The sequence below is a fragment of the Cynoglossus semilaevis genome, chromosome 1 (genome assembly GCF_000523025.1).
Source record: "Cynoglossus semilaevis isolate Cse_v1.0 chromosome 1, Cse_v1.0, whole genome shotgun sequence".
Classification (NCBI taxonomy): domain Eukaryota; kingdom Metazoa; phylum Chordata; class Actinopteri; order Pleuronectiformes; family Cynoglossidae; genus Cynoglossus; species Cynoglossus semilaevis.
In genome coordinates this window covers 17,044,138-17,061,173 of record NC_024307.1, presented here as the reverse complement: position 1 = coordinate 17,061,173, position 17,036 = coordinate 17,044,138, and the positions used below count along the sequence as shown (strand labels likewise).

Here is a 17,036-nt window from a genome sequence, read left to right as displayed (position 1 = left end):
CGGTTAGCTGGCCTAACGTAAATGTGGGCTCATTGTCGCGCTGTCAACTTTTTGAACAGTGTGCTGTTGCTGCTGCCAGGCCCATTACAAATACGCATATTAAAACTTCGTACCAGTATGTTTTGCTTTTCTGTCCCTTTTCACTTTATCATTTGTTAGTAGCGTGCAACATTTTATCGTACCATTAATCTTTCGTCGAATACTGCAATATTTGACAGTACGGTACGACTCGAACTTGAATACCTGCCATTGACATAAACGTGTGTGTAAGTGTTATTACGTTATGTTATTATTGTAAGTGGTATTATGAGTGTTACCTAGTTTACACGTTAACTAACGTATATTAAACAGATTACGTTTGCTTTATTTCAAAGTCTTGGCCAGGCTATGTAGTTTGCTAGCACCGTCCATCTGTTATATACAACTTTTGGTCTTTGGGGATAGCTTTCCAGTCTTTGGAAGATTTGGACGTCTTAGCAGATTTTAAATAGTCAACTAAAACGTTTTTAATTAAATTGTTTTAATGCTCAGTATTTGTTGTTTTGAATGAGCATCGTTAGTGATGTGGATGATCTGATGACATAGGAAAAAGTAATGAATTAGAAGTCTGAGAAAAGGTGGGGTTTCATTGTAATGAGTTTTGAACCTTCATTTTGCTTATGAGTGAATGGCTTCAGCCGAATCGGTGCATGCCAGAGACCAGATGTGGCCGTGTGCATTGGATGGTAATGGTATTTGTGTAGGAGTTGGTGTCGCACTGGTCCTGCCTTGGCCTTTCTGAATACCCTGTCTGTCAGGTCCTCTTCTTGAGCTCAAACTGAGATAAGTGATCAACCAAAGACTGCTGAGTTTATGGTGATGCTGGTGTAGTAACTGTCCCTGTCTTTATCAGCTCTAAATGGCTGCTATTATGCGATTATGACCTGAGGCTCAAAAATATTTGGTTGCATCACAGGGTTGACTTTGAACTGGTAGTCATTTGAATATGATGCTGCTGTAAAGCTTGTTCTAATAATCACTAACTCCAGCAATTGGCAAAGCTCAAGAAATTCTCACAGAGAAGCTTCTTTTGATTGCTGCTCTTTGTTAATGTAAGATTACTTACTTAATACCCCATATAATAAACTATATACAATACATTTTACAATTGCTAAATGGGCTCTGCTACTAGTTTTCACAATGCAATAAAAAAACAATTATCAACAAAGCTAGTCAGGACTTGCCACCCAACAGTAATGTATGGCAGTATTGTATCTCCTAATGCTCTGATGCCCAATATGTCCAGAACCAGCACTGAAAGTTAATGCAGACTTTATGTAAAAGTGCAAAGTCTATGCAGTAATACAAACTGGCCTGTGCAGTGCTCTATAGTGGCGTTTGTGCAGTTTTTGAAAATGTGCATTGAAAGAACATGCTGTGTCCCATTTGTGAGTAACAATTTTAGTTCCTTAATGTTGGAGAAATAGTAGTTTGTGCAGTAACTCTGCGCAGTGGCAGACTATTTGCACTGTAATGTAGTGGAACAGAGTTTGTGCTTGGAGTAGCATTGAGTTTGTGATTGAAACTTGGATTTTGTGCAGCAGAGTGAGGGAAAAAAGTGCTTGAATGTGACCATGACAAGATCAATGAAACCTAATTCTGCTCTGACTTTTAATGGTGAAATTCTATTTAAAAAAAGGCAGACTATATTTTTCATCCCCTCTATCTCCTGTTTTTATTTCCTGTGTTTATACTCTGGTTAATATCTGTACATTGTGATCCTTCTCAGCTTCTTTCACTCCGTTGTACTATTGTTGACATCCTGTTAAACAGCAACTCCTTCCATCCTTCCTTCCCACCCTTCTCTTTCTCCCTGTGCCCCCTCCTCTCTCCTTCCTCCTTCATTTTAAATCCCACCCTCTCTGAGCTGGTGTGAATGTCATCTGCTCTCTTATGTAAGAGGTCTGGTCGGACGACTTTGGTGTCACACACCTGACCATCAGCCATAGGCTCTCTCTCCTCCTATGTAGTTGTGGTCACTTTCTCAAGTGTTCTCATTAGTCTGGTTGTGGTCAGCGTGAGAGGAATAGAAAGTGAGTTCCTGATGGTTGTACTGGGGGACTCCAGTGTCCCTTTACATGGGTAAGCAGAGACTGTTTGTTTTTTATATAAAGATGGCAGTTTATCAGTATTCACTGGAATCTCAATATAAGATTGTTATGATGACCTGGATGACTGAGAATATCCACAAGTGTATTCACTGAAAGTTTGGTTTTTGTTAAGCAGCAGATTGTGGCTCAATGAAGTGGATTTTTTTTTTTTGCTGGAGCTCAAGTTTTCCTGGCACAGACTCAAAGTGTTACCCCGAGGTAGAATGTGAGTGTGAGAGCTTGGCTGATTTATTTTTAAAAAATGCAAAAAATAATACATTTTTAATGAAATGCTAAACTAATCCTGAATGTTTTTAGCACTTTTAACATCAGTGATTTGGTTTGTCCTTTGTTTACAGTAAATAGGGGAAATGTTTTCTTCAATAATGTTATTTTAATGTTTTAAAAGCACTTAGTTACAATCTCCACACTAGACAGAGTCAGAGATTTTTAAACAATAGTAACATAAATATGTTTAAAACATTTGAAATTGATGATATTAGCTCCACATTTCACCTCCTTTTTTTGTAAATGCTTGTTGGAAAAAACACTGGCCAGTGTGTGAAACATTTTGACATTTAGCAGCAGTTGTTGCTTCTGACCACTACTACTTTCCTGTAATAGTGGATATAACTCTTCACAGAAATAAAACCTGGCTGCCACAAAGGCAATGAAGAGAGTGTACATCAGAGCTGTCCTGCTTTGTGCCATTAACCAGTGATAATCTCCAAGTGCAGGTGATTGTTAGAGGCCTTGACTTGACTGTTTATTATCTGTAAGCCCAGCAGCAGAACCGATGTAAAGGTGTCAATTTGGCACTTTTGTTGTTTTTGTTGTACACAGAGGTGTGTGTTGCGCCTGGGATAATGTTGGTGCTGAAGTCTGAAGTAGTCAGAGTGGTTTACAGACTTCATTTAGTAATCTGTACAAAACAATTTGATTTGGATCAATGTTATTAAAGGCAAGACATTCATGAAGTCATTCTGAAAATTGTCAGTCACTGAGTTGAGTTGAGTTAAGGCCTTAAGTGTCCGCATAGTCTGAGTCAGAAAAAAGAGAGCGGGGGTCATTTAGTTGGACTAGATTCTAGAGTGTTGCATCCATGTTACTGACAAACAAAACAAACAGTGCGAAATGTGTTTAATGTTGGATTGATGGAACAAGACTTTCTTAATTAATTTATGGCTGATGGTTATATAACCACAAAATGCTGTAGGCCGAGGAGGTCGTAAACCAAGGACCGTCTTTATAGACACACATACACACAATGAAATTTGTTGTCTGCATTTACCCCATTACCCTAATCCTGGTGATCAGAGATTGACGTCAGAGTAAACGATGCAAAGGAGTTAGTGCTTGCTCAACACAAAGACAGCAAAGGTGGGATGTCAACCAGTAATCCCTTGATAACAGGCTTGATCCTTTTGCCACTGGACCTTTGGCTTAAATTTACATCCATGTGACCATGCTTTTATGTTTTTTTGTAATATCTGGGCTTGGCGTGTTGACAGGATTGAATAATTAATGTGAACAATTAATCTTTCATACATCAGCTATTTCATCATCGTTACTATTATTGTTTTGGAAGTCTTGTTCCGTGATCTTTAATACACATAGACACAGGGCCTACAGATTCGGTTCTGCATCAGTGTTAGCTTGAGTTGAACATGGCTATGTGTCTCAACCAATGAAATGCTGAATTATCAGGTGTTGTTGGTATTTAATTAAAATGGTTTAATCCGTTTTCTCTGTAACTAACTTTTTTTGCAGTAAAATTTTCACTCTTGTCCACCCGTTTCCTGGTGGGTGTGGTTGTTTGTGGATGACATTCTCTCAGCAGCTGGCTCACTAGTAAAAAATAACGCTGCAACTCAGGTTTTGTTTGTTGTGTGTATTTTTAATGCCCACCAAAGTCATAATCTGCAGCAAACACTCAGCAGCGGACGTTTCCTCTCAGCTTCCTCCCACTGTGGCTGCGACGGCTGCAGCTGGAAGACAGAGCCAAGTCGATTGTTGCGGGTAGACTCCTGTGTTTCTGGTGTGTGGTATTGTTTGTGCGTGGAACTTTATTGGCAGTGGTAATGGCTGCTATGAGCTAAACAACTAAAAAAAAAAAACAAGCGGCAGGAATGTGGACTAATAAAAACCTGGAAATATTTGTGCTTTGTTGGATTAGATTGGTTTCTTCTGTCTGTAGCGAAACTACAAGGTGCATAATCATATCTGAAGAATGAGTCTGGGACAGTGAGGTCATTGACCTCCTGTACTCCAGATTCAGCCCCAATTCATTAGGGGCTGAATACAAAACTAGCTTTGATAGCATTTATAGTTGAAAGCAATTTAATTAGCAGTGTTAAAGCAAGGCTGCAAGCAAAGTATTTATTAAGAACTCTTGTAAGTTCTTACAATCAGAGATGCCTGAATATTTCATTTAGTATTTTACTATTCTTCTATTCATTTTTAGGAGGGCTTTGACAATAAATTAATATCAAAATATTTTTCTTCCCTTTTTTCAGTTTCTTAGGCACTTTTGAAGCTAGTTTGGTTTTGTTTTTTTGGCTCATTTAACTTTTAAATTATGTTTATGTGGAAAGTATTTGGCTATAATAGTTAAAAAGTCTTCCCCTAAAAAAATCCCTAGAATTCTAGTATCTCTTTTCCTCTTTGTCTGTTTCAGTAGATTAATGAATTCTGGCCACTGACAACACTGTACATTTATAATATAGAAAATGTCTAATATCTTTGATATACAGTTCCTCTAATTGTCTTCTGTTTCCTCTTGTGTTTTTAAGGATGCCGAATAATTATGTGCTCTCTATTCAAAATATGTTTGTATTTACTCTCTCTTCTATCTTTTCATCAGGGCCATGTCCTCGGCAGCCACCACATCTCCATCTGTGGACAAAGTGGATGGATTTTCGCGGAAGTCTGTCAGGAAGGTCAAGCCGAAGCGGTCGCAGAGTTCGTCCCAGTTTCGCTCTCAGGGCAAACCCATAGAGCTCACGCCCTTGCCGCTGCTCAAGGGTAGGAATAACGTGAATTTGAATGTCCTTCCCTTTTCTGCTGTGTGATGAAACTTTGGCAGGAGGTGTTGTAGCCGAGTGCGTTTTTGTTTTCTCACTGTGTTCACTCTGGAGTCTGGTTGTACTTGTTCTGTCTAGGTGCTGTTGATATGTTTATACACACACTGTGTGTGTGTGTGTGTGTGTGTGTGTGTGAGAAAGACAAGTTCATGCCTAGACAGGTTGATCATGTCATTGAAAGCGTGTTTTATTTGTAACTAAACTCTTCACATCATACCTTTAAGTTTTTAAAATACTTTTTATAAAATTCAAATAAATTTTTTTTAGTGGCGTTGTCCGCCTGAATTTATTATAAATAAACATAAAGAATAGTAGTCTAATGGTCTTATATTAAATGGTAATAATAAATAGTTTATTAAATACCACTAATTACACACTGGAGTCTGTCGCTTTGCATCTGCACAATGTCATAGCTGCTAATTTCTAAAAAATATACTGTGTCATCTAGTGATATCAGCACAAGAACTGTTGAGAACTATTTATACAATTATTTTGTCATGTAATAAATTACAGACACTATGGTTAAGCTCAGTTCAGTTTTGCTCTGTCCTTGTACAGAGTGAATCTGATTGGCTGATTCACAACAAAATGACCACATATTTGTTTACCGTAATTCCTAGAAAAGCTGCACTTGTTAAAATGGAAACACTCAGACAACAGACTTCAGACTGGGGTTCACCTTTAAGTGACCTCTGTCCTACTGCAGGGGTTCCTACACTTTTCCATGCCAAGGCCCCCAAACAGCATCCCCCTTTGCAAACAGTGCTGTAAAATTTTTACAAACATCAACTTTTAGAATGTGTTTTATTCACTAGTCAATAAATATTACACTTGTTAATTGAATAATCAGTTTAGTTCCTGTAGTTGCTTTAAATTTTCATTTTGTAATTGTGTTCCCTAAAGACAGGAGCAGTAGTGACACTGACTGAAGATTGTGTTATGGTACAGTGAGTTTAGTGAGCAGTCTGTGTGTGAACAGACTGTACTCTCGCTTCTTGTTGGTTTTTTTTTTTACAGTTCTAATGTAATTTAGCTGTGGATGAGGCAACATGCTCTTTTTTTTTTTTTTAAATTTGAACACCTCCCAGTTTCATTTTCACACTTTCCCTTGACATTCAGGCGACTCCACACATTTCTCACCTACTCAGTTTTATCGCAGCATGCAGCTCCTGACTAGAGTCCACTGGAAGCTGGGTTGAGGAGCTCCACTGCTCATAACAGAGTCAGATCATCCAGAATTAGAAACGGGGTCGATAACAGGCTTCATTACTAGGTGTTGGTCTCTGTCTGCTGCTTATATACTGTATTATCTTCCGGCTGAGACTAAATGAATATTGTGAAACAAATCGAAAGACGATTGTCTTAGTGTGAAGTGATCAATTGACATGGCATATTGAATGAACGCCAGTGATATCTTAACTAACTAACAGAATTGATACTGTTAAAAATATTTTCCCAGTTCCCAATTTGTCCCGCCCCAGTTACCCACTATTTTTACCCCCAAACGATTTAGAATACAAACAATGGCTTTTGTTAGAATGCAGGCTTTGCAGTTGTCAATTTCATGTAAAGTTATACAGACAAACACAATCTAAATTTCCCTTTAAAAGGCCCACCTGAGACGGTAATATTGTAATAATATTGTGAAAATCAGTGTTTCTTCACTGTTGCCATGTCAACATAGTGAATATCAAAGTGCAACAGGAAGTTGTGAAAACACAGGTTAAGAGGTTGTTGAATTTATCTGGGGTCACGCATGCCTGCTCAGAATTTAGTGTGTAACTAATATGATCAGATTTTGCCATATTTGAGGAAACAGAAATTAGCTGCTCATTTCTTTTTCCATTTATTAACAATTAACATGGTTTAAGTTAAGTATCTCAGAGGTTGAAAAGTTTATTAGTTGTTCAATGTGAACTTTAAGCCTTAGATGATTAGTCATCTGTCTGTAGAGCAGTCATCATCCCCACATTTTACTACCAACGCTTTCATTTATTGAATGAAATCAGCTTTTGTGGCTCCTCTACATCTATAACACATGCATGGCCTTCAGGTAAGCTTCAGTCCGGTATCTGTCGGCCTTGTCTTGGCTCCAATCTCACAGTGTTATGTAACTGTTAGACTGAAGTGAATCAGACAGAGCTGTATTTTATGAAGCCATGTTGGGTGTGGACCTAGCTGCTTTAACAAAGATTTACGCTCCGATTCAGAGAACAAGGTCAGATGAAATCTAAGGCCAACACTTAACCTGTGGTTTCATCAAAAAAATTAACGGCTGTTCATATTAAATTTGATGCGCTAAGAACTTTCATTGGCTTTTTACAACCATGCAAAAATAATGTTGGACAAAACATCTGCAGTCAGAACATTTCATTCCTGATTTTTTTTTTTTGTGTATGTATTTTTAGAAATATACATAGAAGTTTAGCAAATCAGGAAACAACAATGCTAAAACCTTTTTAATATTGTCTTTGGTTTTTGACTGCGTCTAGGGGTCAACACAGTAGATCATCTTTCCTATCCCCTGCTTTCACTCCAACTATCTCCATGTCTACTACTGTAGCTCCTGTGTCTCTCTTTTATCCTCTTCTACAGCAAATATATCATCAAATATATTCATTGTCTCTCCACATGTCCGCATATCCAAACCATCACAACCTCACCTCTCTTTATCTCCAACCCTCTGCTCCTTCACTGTTCCACTGATCTGCTCATTTCTAATCCTGTCCATCCAGGTCACTCCCAGTGAAAATCTCAGCATCTTAATCTCCTCCACCTCCAACACAGCCTTTTATCTATGAGACAGAGACACTGTCTCTTAACCATACATCATAGCAGGTCTCACTGCTGTTTTACTCCTGGATGGTTGACCTTACTTTCTTAATATCTGTTTATCTATATATCTTTTATATCCCCTGTCCTTGATATTTTTCATCATCATATCACAAGGAACAAGTAAGACAAAACCAGCGATAGTAAGAACAAAAGTTACGAAGGTCCTGCAGCCTAATGAGTGGGGGCATACAGTCAATGTTTTTCCATATTAAAGAGTCATCATTCTCTTTTTAAACTTTTTAAACTCCTTTGTTCCTTTTGCACATTGTAATAGACCAATCCTTTGTTCCTTTTGCACATTGTAATAATGCTGAAGAATCTCAGACTGTTCTTTATCTCCATGTTGAGAAGCCACAAATCTCACCTGGTTTGTTCTTCTTCTTCTAAAACAATTATTTAGAGCCTTGTCTTGTTCTTGTACTGCCTGAACAGTCAGTCGAAGGTTAAAAGTACAATATTTTACATTTTTGTGTCATTCACGAAGTTACCTGAAGTTATGAAGTATTAGCTAATTACCATACTAAAAAAACAAAGGAATCCTTTGGTCATCTTCAACTTTAGCAAATTGTTTAGTTGGTCTTATGCTGAATGTTTGAAACATTGCATCAACCCAGATTATTTTTGAAATTGTTTTTTTTTAAAATTAACTTAATGTTATTCTCACTTTCCTTTGTTTATTCAATTCAGTGTTGTTACTGCAATTTATCTTTTTAATTTATTATTTCTCAGTAAACTCCTGTCATTATGCACTATATGTCTAAATGTGTATGTAGACACATCTAAATGTTTAAATGAACATTATCATCTCCATCCTCGACAGTGTAGGACACATGTAGCCTCATTGCTCTTCATCCTGCTCTGGGTTTAGTCACTGTCACAGGCCAGACTTCAGACAGAAATGATGAGCTGGTTCTGTGTAAGTCATGGTGGCTTATATAAAATCCAACCTTTGGCAAAGCAGCTCTTTCCTAGACGTGTAGAGGAAGGCGCAGTTTCCTCGAGGGGCGGATAGGAGTGATGCATACGGTCAGGAATTTCAAACAAGACAGAATCTCTCCATGCCCAAAAAACTCACACCTTTTTTCATTGAGACTTCAGGAGCACTCTCAATGTTGTCATCATCAACAACATCCTTACATGTCCCAAAACCCAAGAAATGTTTCAAAGTGTCCTGTTCTTGGGTAAAAATTACTTTTCACTAAGTCACTCTTTCTTTGTTTTTTAAAACTGCAATTGAAAAACAAACACTAGACCAAAGATCTGGGAAGGAAATAAAAATAACAGGTCTAAAATGTATACATTTGTTGTTTGTTTTACATGCTCTGAATGAAATAGGTCCATTGATACAGCATGTCTACCCCAGTATCAGTGCCTTATATTGACATTATTCCTGCAGCATGAAGAAACCCCAAAACATCCACACAGCTAGGTATTGTCACCAGGTCTAATGGATGTTTTTATCAAGTTCTCTGCTCACAAATGTTAAATTCAGGCTTCAATAGTTGAATTTGAGCATTAATCTTGTAACGTAAAAAACTGAACGTTACATAAATTATCCTTTTTGTACTTTTTAAAACTGCCACTGGTGGAGTTGGCTCTGAAATGTTCAAAACAAATGTTTGAAGTTTGTATAAACACCTCCCAGCTGAGACCACATAGAACTTTGTACATGTGAACCAAAGCAACCACAAGTGCTTGAATAATCAAAGGTTAAATAAGCACAGAATACAAGTGGAAAAGCTGTTCCTCGGCTACAGAGAAAAGTTTTCTGCAGAGTAATAAACCTTTGAGGGAAAAAAAGAGGGCAGGGATGGTTGCCAACAAGCTCCTCGGACACCAATGGAGTTGGCATAGCAACAGAAACATTACAGTGCCTGGGTGAATCCAACCTTCATGGAACACCGTAGGACCAGACACTACTCTAATATGGATACTGTAGGAATTAGAATCTGTGTGTTACAACCTGTTACAACAGATTGGGCGAGGGATGTTGAGAGTGAGGAGTTGATGGGTAGAAACCAAGCTGCTGGGAAACCCAGAAGAGGGATTAGTCCACCCTTTAATGTTCTGGAGAAAAGGAAGGAAAGGAGAAGGAAGAGGAGGGGTAGGCGGTAGTTCCTGTCAGACTACACTTAAACATCAGTTCCATCTCATCCTTCTACTTCATTCTCCTCTCTTGTACTACTTGAGGAAATAGTCAAACCATCTTGACATTTACGTTATTTTTATCCAAAAAACATTTAGTCCTATTTATAGCAACAGCGTTCACAATTAATATTTTAAAGTCATGCTTTATCTTCTATACTCCTCGCAATGTTCGTTGTTTTTTAAGAAGACGTGTTTTATTTAGAATCTTTATAATCTTTGTTTGGAAATATGTACAATGAAGTATTATCTCCAAATATCACCCAATAAGTGTAGGGTATAGAGTCCTTGTTTTTCTTTCTGATTGTAAACCCTTCTTGTTAGTAGTGTTTGAGTGGTAGCGTATATAGATTTACTTTATTGATTTCAGGCTGGGAAATTACAGCATTGTAGTTGTGGTTACCTTAAACTTAAATGGAAATGGTCTTATATTAACTGTAGTTCATAGTTTTTGTTGAGCACACACTAAGAACTATGGTACCAATAAATGAACAACTGAATGGATGACCATCAATGGCAAGGTTCAACAACTGCATTTTCAGGAAAATGAATTTATGGTCACGGCAACACCAACACCAGTGGCTTAATGTGCCCTGTCTGCATCAGTTTCCTGCAGCTGCTCTAAAAAGGAGTGCAGTTTGTCTGCCCCAGTGTCAATACACAGTGTTAGGTTTTATTGAAAGTATTGTCTGTGGTTGTCACCACTACAACCACTAAGTTTAAACAAGCCCTGAAGACCTTCTCTGGTCTTAGTTTCAGGTCCACTTCATGTGGGTCGGCTGATCTGCCTGTGACCCCACTGAGCAGCCCACTTTAAAAAAAGATAGAGGATCAAAAATAGAAAGAAAGAGATGTACAATGCTGCACAGACCGCCCCTGGACTTGCTCTGCGGCTTTCTCTGCTCTCTGGTTGACCAATGAAGCCCACTGACACGCCGCCTATCCCCCCCTTTCTCCACCTCCTCCTTCAGTTCCTACACGTTCTTTGCCCCCCCAGGAGGAACCCGATACAGGAGGTGTCTCTTTACATTTTTCCAGCACCACTAGCTACAAACAAGCAACAAGAAGAACCACAGCAGCGTGGCTCTGCCTAACTTTTAACGTCCACATGTTCGGCTTAAATGGGTGGCGTTCATGACTGTTGTTTGGTCCTGTTGGTGTCTGACCGGGAGCTGAAACCCAACTGAGTGAGTGACAGTGTTTTCTGTGCCAGTGTTTGTGGTGGGGGGAGTAAATAGCTGCTAGCACAGGAGCATGGAGTGTTAAAGTTAGCCCCTGCTGTCAGAGGCTGTGGCTACCAGCAGCCAGCTCAGCTTGTAATGCGTGTGTGTGCGTGTGCATGTGTGATGGAAAGGTGTACTTAAAATGGACTGGAACAGTAACAGAAGACGAGTGTTTTCAGCAACCCTGAAGAGAATTGAAAGTTCACTGTAGATGAAGTACATTTGTAGTCTTGACAATTCCTCATTACAGACTGGCATCTAAAAGTCTTTATAATAAAGTTACATGTTTAGGTCCATGGTTATACCAGCTGACTTGTTTTTAATCAAAAATCATTCAAGTGATTCATTCAGCGATTATAGGACAATAGCATTGTAACTAATGAAAAGTACTAGCAAAGTACTGTGTATTTATAATCTGTTTAGAGTCAAGAGCATTGATCATGCTAGAAGTGCACCTACTTTTATTCACATTATTAGTTGACTATTTCCTCCACTAATAAGTTACTTATCTGCTTAATGGAGTAGAGCGAAATACCTCACCTGAAAGTTACATTTCCAAGGTGATGGTTAGAAAAGTTATATGTAACCAGCATAAAGAGATTGTCTAGACATTTGAAATGGTTGAAACATTTGGTTAAAGCATTTGAAACTTTGTTATGGTTTGAATTCGACATAATTACATGATAGAAGCGTTTGAAGGCAGAAAAACCCAGACTATGGAACAAAAATGAACAAGGACTAGGTGTAAACTTCACATGAAATATCTGAAATTCCCTTTAAATCCAGAGCTACAAAAATGGAGGGCCAGCGCTTTGTACATACAAAAATGAAAATGTCTCGCTTATTCTGTGTCACGTTTGTTCTCTGCACCGCCTGTTCTATGCTAACTGTGGACAGAACACGGAGGGCAGTACACACAACAAAAACACTTTTGCTGTCAGTGTCACTCAGTTATCTCATCAGTATTTGTGGCGCCAGAGTGAAAGTAACTCATCTGTGTTTTTCGGCTGCACCAGCTAAAATGAGGTGCACGTTAATGATTGACAGCAGCCTGCCGCCTCGTAGGAACACCTATATGAGACCCGAGAACATGGAGATAGGGAGCAGAGTGAATATGTATCTGGGTCATGAATACACTATATACATTTATGATGCAGGGTTTTCATTACAAGAAGCTGGCAGTGTGACAGTACATATCCATGTACTGTACAGTATAATGAAGCCTTCTGTTCTCCAGAGGATTAATATCTGTGCTGTGCTCAAAGACTGTATTATCATAAACATGACATCAAACAAGGAAGTGACATGAAACTATTAGATGAAGCCAAAGCCTTGCAAACAAAATCAAGACTATTTAGAGTTTTATATTTCTTACTTGAGTCATCATAGTATACAAGTCTAAATGTAGTCAGTATTTTGTACTTTTTTCCTGTTCTCTTCAAAAGCACCTCGGAAATTGTTTAGAGATTCTGTTGAGATGAATATTTCAGCATCTGGGAAAGAATTCCCACAGCTGTGGGTTTGGAGTGACTCTCTTTACCTCTTTATTGGTTTCCAGAGCCTCGTCATGATATCACTGATCTGCAGAATCAAAGCTACATGATCTGTAGGAACAATTAAAATATGTATATATTTATTTATTTCAGACTCAGAAAATGATTGGATTTTAGTGTGTTTTATGAAGAATTTTAGTTGCCTTAAATGTTTGTTGTGAATTGGCCACTTGACTTTTTTTTAGATAGATAGCACTTTATTAATCCCTCTGGACTTCCCTTTAGGGAAATTAAGGCTCCAGCAGCAGTACAGCACCAAAACAACAGTAAAAACACACAAATGTGTGTATGGTGTTGATTGAAATCTCAATTATTATTAGACGAAAAACACTTGAGGTTGTTTTGTTTGTGCATCTCTAACAGGACTCCATGTCAATGTATAAACTAAATTCCTGTACATGCACATGAATGTCAAACAACATCCGGCTGCTGGAAGTGAGCCAGCCTGCCGTGTATATTATCATGTGCAGCTGACGGTGGTGGCCATGTTGGCCTGTGTTCCTGCCTGGAGTGAGAGGAGCAAAGAGAACAGATGTTATGACAGTCGGCCTTCATCATCCCTTGTTGCTGTAATCCTTTATGTAATGTTTAACCTCAGTCACTTTGCACAGACTGATGGGATACCGGTTGAATGGTAGAGTGTATGTATGAATGTCAGTAAGAACATTGGCTGTCATTAGGGAAACTAGTTATATCTCAGGCCGTGCAACTTAAATTCAAGGTTTTAAATCTGATTGGAGTTTGGCTTAGACTGAATGAAGTTGTTACTGTGGGATTCAGCAGAGGCTGGTCTAAACCTTAACTGCATCAGTTGCCCCAGGAGTCAATAACTCTATAAATATGGTTGTTGTTATCAAGCAAATCAAACAGTAATAAACTGATTTGATGGAGAACTCTTTTGATTCTGGGTGTTTAAGAAACATGTTATTTAGTTTGTGAAATTGTACAAAAATGAGTCACAGTTCCACTGCAGGGTTGCACAGTGAGACACAGAACTATTAAACAAAATAATTTGTGTGTGTGACAGCAAGTGCTGCATATTTCTAATATTAAGCTACACATTTACTACTGTGTGTCTAGTGTTTAGATCCTGTACTACTATATCTGAGTTCTCAACCTTTTCTGAGACAGCACATACTTCACATCGCCACAAAAAAGTACATGCAATAAATTATTTGCAGGTGATTAAATAGTAGTTATTAGACCAATGAAACTAAATTGGTACACCTGTTGATCTCTCCGCACACTTGGGATTAATGGTTTAATTGGTTGAATGATTTCAACGACTGTAGTTGGAATGCACAGAGGTGACTTAGTGATCCAGGTCTGAAGCTAACATTAGCTCTGGGGCTAACTCCCTTCACTTGTCCGCAGCAGAGGTAAATAGAAACAGCCAAGTTGGTGTCTTTATTATCAGCCACACCGAGCACAACAGAACATGTGATTTAACTGCTCTCAACTCTTGCTACCGTTTTCTCTCGCACGCATGCACACAGACATCCACAGACAGAAATACACTACTAGTATAACACACAGCAGCCTATCAGAAAAGCCATTGATCGCTAGTGGAATGAACTTCGTCAGCCCGTAAAAAATCTATAAATTAGCTGCATAATTGTTTAAGCCACGTGGTTCAAAGCTTCAAAAAGCAGCACCTTATAGTACGGAAATGACAGTAATCTGTCTTGTTCATGAAGTTGTCTAACGCATCAATACATTTTGTTATTAGGATTTACGTATTTACAAATAATCGTTTTAATTTTTGGTTAGTCTTTGGCCCTGAAATGTAGATAGTTGATTATTCGGTGACTATTTGATGGGGTTAACATCGTAAAGGACAATTTTAATGATAACTAAATGATAATGGTTTTATGTTTTACATTAAGAACCTGAGTGATTTGACTTCTTTCAGTTTCCCACAGTATCTCTGTGATTGTTCAGAAGTTCACACTCATGTGAAGTTCATGTGAATCTCCTGTGTTTATACCTGTATCTAGTGACAAGGGTGGAGCTTGTGTACATACACAATATCAGCCAGCACATTACATACTACCAACTGACCTTTAGGTAAAAGTCCAGTCATCTGCTCAGTTCATCAGCCCCGTCTCTCACTGTAACTCAGCCCCTCCCACTTTGTCACACACACATCCGTCGCTTCTCACAACCAGGGGCTTTCCCCTCTACAATCTGTGTGTGTGAGTGTGTTACCTGCTCATCTTACACCTTACCAGACTTGTGTTTCCAGCAATGTGTTTGCTGTGCCGTGTAACCCTACGACTGAGGAACAGGAAAGTATTTTCCATAGTAAACAAGAAGTAACTGACTTTTTATAGTAACTAACATATTGGAAAGAATAACCAGTCCAGTAAATGTCAGGGGACACTGAGATCTGATGATTAGTATTAGTAGAAAGTCTACCATGGGTCTATATGGTTATGTCTGTGATTGTACACAACACATTCACAGTCTGTGTTTTAGTTTCCCATGAGATCTTTTATTTGTTCTCATTTCTCCATAAAGAATGTAATGGGAATCTTTAAAGAGAATTTAAATTGGCAGTTTTAAGTCCAACTTAAAATATCACTGTTTAAATCATCACTATTTCATACATTGATGGACACATCCTCAAACCCCGACCCCCTGCTCCGAACATACTGGATCACCCACATAACAAATGCGGAGGATGGATGAAATTATAAGTATGTGTCCTTACTGTTTAATTAAATGTAAGTAGTATTATTAAGAACAGTAATATTCAGACCAAACAAAACAAGCAGAAAGAAAAGTGTGCATTTCTCAGAATTATTAAGGTACATCTTACTTTAACATATGAACAGGTAAATCGACCGTTTCATGAGATTCTCAGATAAAAAAAAAATGAAGGCAACTGCATATCAGACAGACATCCAACAACATATAAGAGCTGCCTTTTCACTAAGAAGTGACATATCCGCGAGCTCTTTGCTATATGACTGTTATGTAATTAGCCTAAGTTGAAGGAGTTCCTGTGGTGAGCTGTCGACTGCTGCCTCACTTTCTCTCTGCTGCTGTGAATACTCCAGCCTTTTCCCACCTTTAATTAAGCAGCTGCTGCTGCTTTCTTCTTCTGCCAGCGCAGCTCAAATGAGTCTTTCTTTCTCTCTCTTCCTCTCTTGAGGCTGTAGAAACTGAACAAAGTGAAGCTGCTGAGGTCGAAGCAGAGCATCAGTGTTTCCACAGGCCTGCACCGCACTCATAAAAGCATCTCAGAATAGCAGGGATGGGTATTTCTAGAAAAATTATCTTAACTTTAAGAAAAAACACTCAAGATTAACTGACAGTTTTGGTGTAAAATAGCCCAGAGCAACAGACACACCCAACCCAGAAACGACTTTTTATAAGATTAAAAAGTAGTCTCTGGGTAGTTTCTGACACTGCTGTCTTTGGTGTTTCCCATTGTTATCACGTCGACATGGGCAAATGGTTTCTATATTTATTCCAAGTTCACATTGGAGAAGAATGAATGATTGGATTTCGATGAAAATCCATGTCAGCCTTTAAAACTTCCCTCTCGGTAATTGCCAAACTAGAAAGCTACGCCCTGACACCAGCACCAAGCCCACGCACATACAGTGTATTTACATACGCACATGCATGACCACGAATTGACACAAATGTCTGTTGTGTACTGTACTGTAAAATGAACACAATGGTAGTTTTATTTGTTGATTAAAACAATGACATAAATTGATGTCCAGTCCATGAAATCCAATCTTTTAAATGGTCATTTTCATACGTATTCTCTTGTGCTACAGCATTAGTCATTCTCCTTTCTCACTATATGTGGAACAAGTCCATCCATTCCTTCTTATCTAAGTTAGCTAGTTTATCTTTTCTCCCCTGAAGTGCTCTTCTATCTCTCAAAAGGGGGGGGCCGTGTCCCACATGTTGAAAACCACTGGTCTGTTGGTGTTTATTCTCCATCAGTAGCAGTCAGTTACCTCTGTTCATTTCGTCCACCACTAACATTGTGTTTGATGGTTTTGATAGTATTGCCAGGCCCAAGTGACTCGGATGACTGGGACTTGA

At 38.5% G+C, this 17,036-nt stretch overlaps 1 protein-coding gene across 3 annotated transcripts in view; it reads left to right on the top strand.

The window, feature by feature from the left end:
• The window catches only part of ppp2r5eb (protein phosphatase 2, regulatory subunit B', epsilon isoform b), a 28,349-nt gene that overhangs the window by 999 nt on the left and 10,314 nt on the right, over nucleotides 1-17,036 (top strand). For 2 of the 3 annotated variants that reach the window (XM_008315463.3, XM_008315455.3), the window contains exon 2: nucleotides 4,993-5,153. In XM_008315463.3, the coding sequence (XP_008313685.1) occupies nucleotides 4,997-5,153 (157 nt within the window). In that variant the 5' untranslated portion in view covers nucleotides 4,993-4,996. Of the gene's footprint in view, nucleotides 1-1,946; nucleotides 2,122-4,992; nucleotides 5,154-17,036 lie in introns of those variants that run through there. The other variant, XM_025055850.1, reaches the window with a different exon arrangement.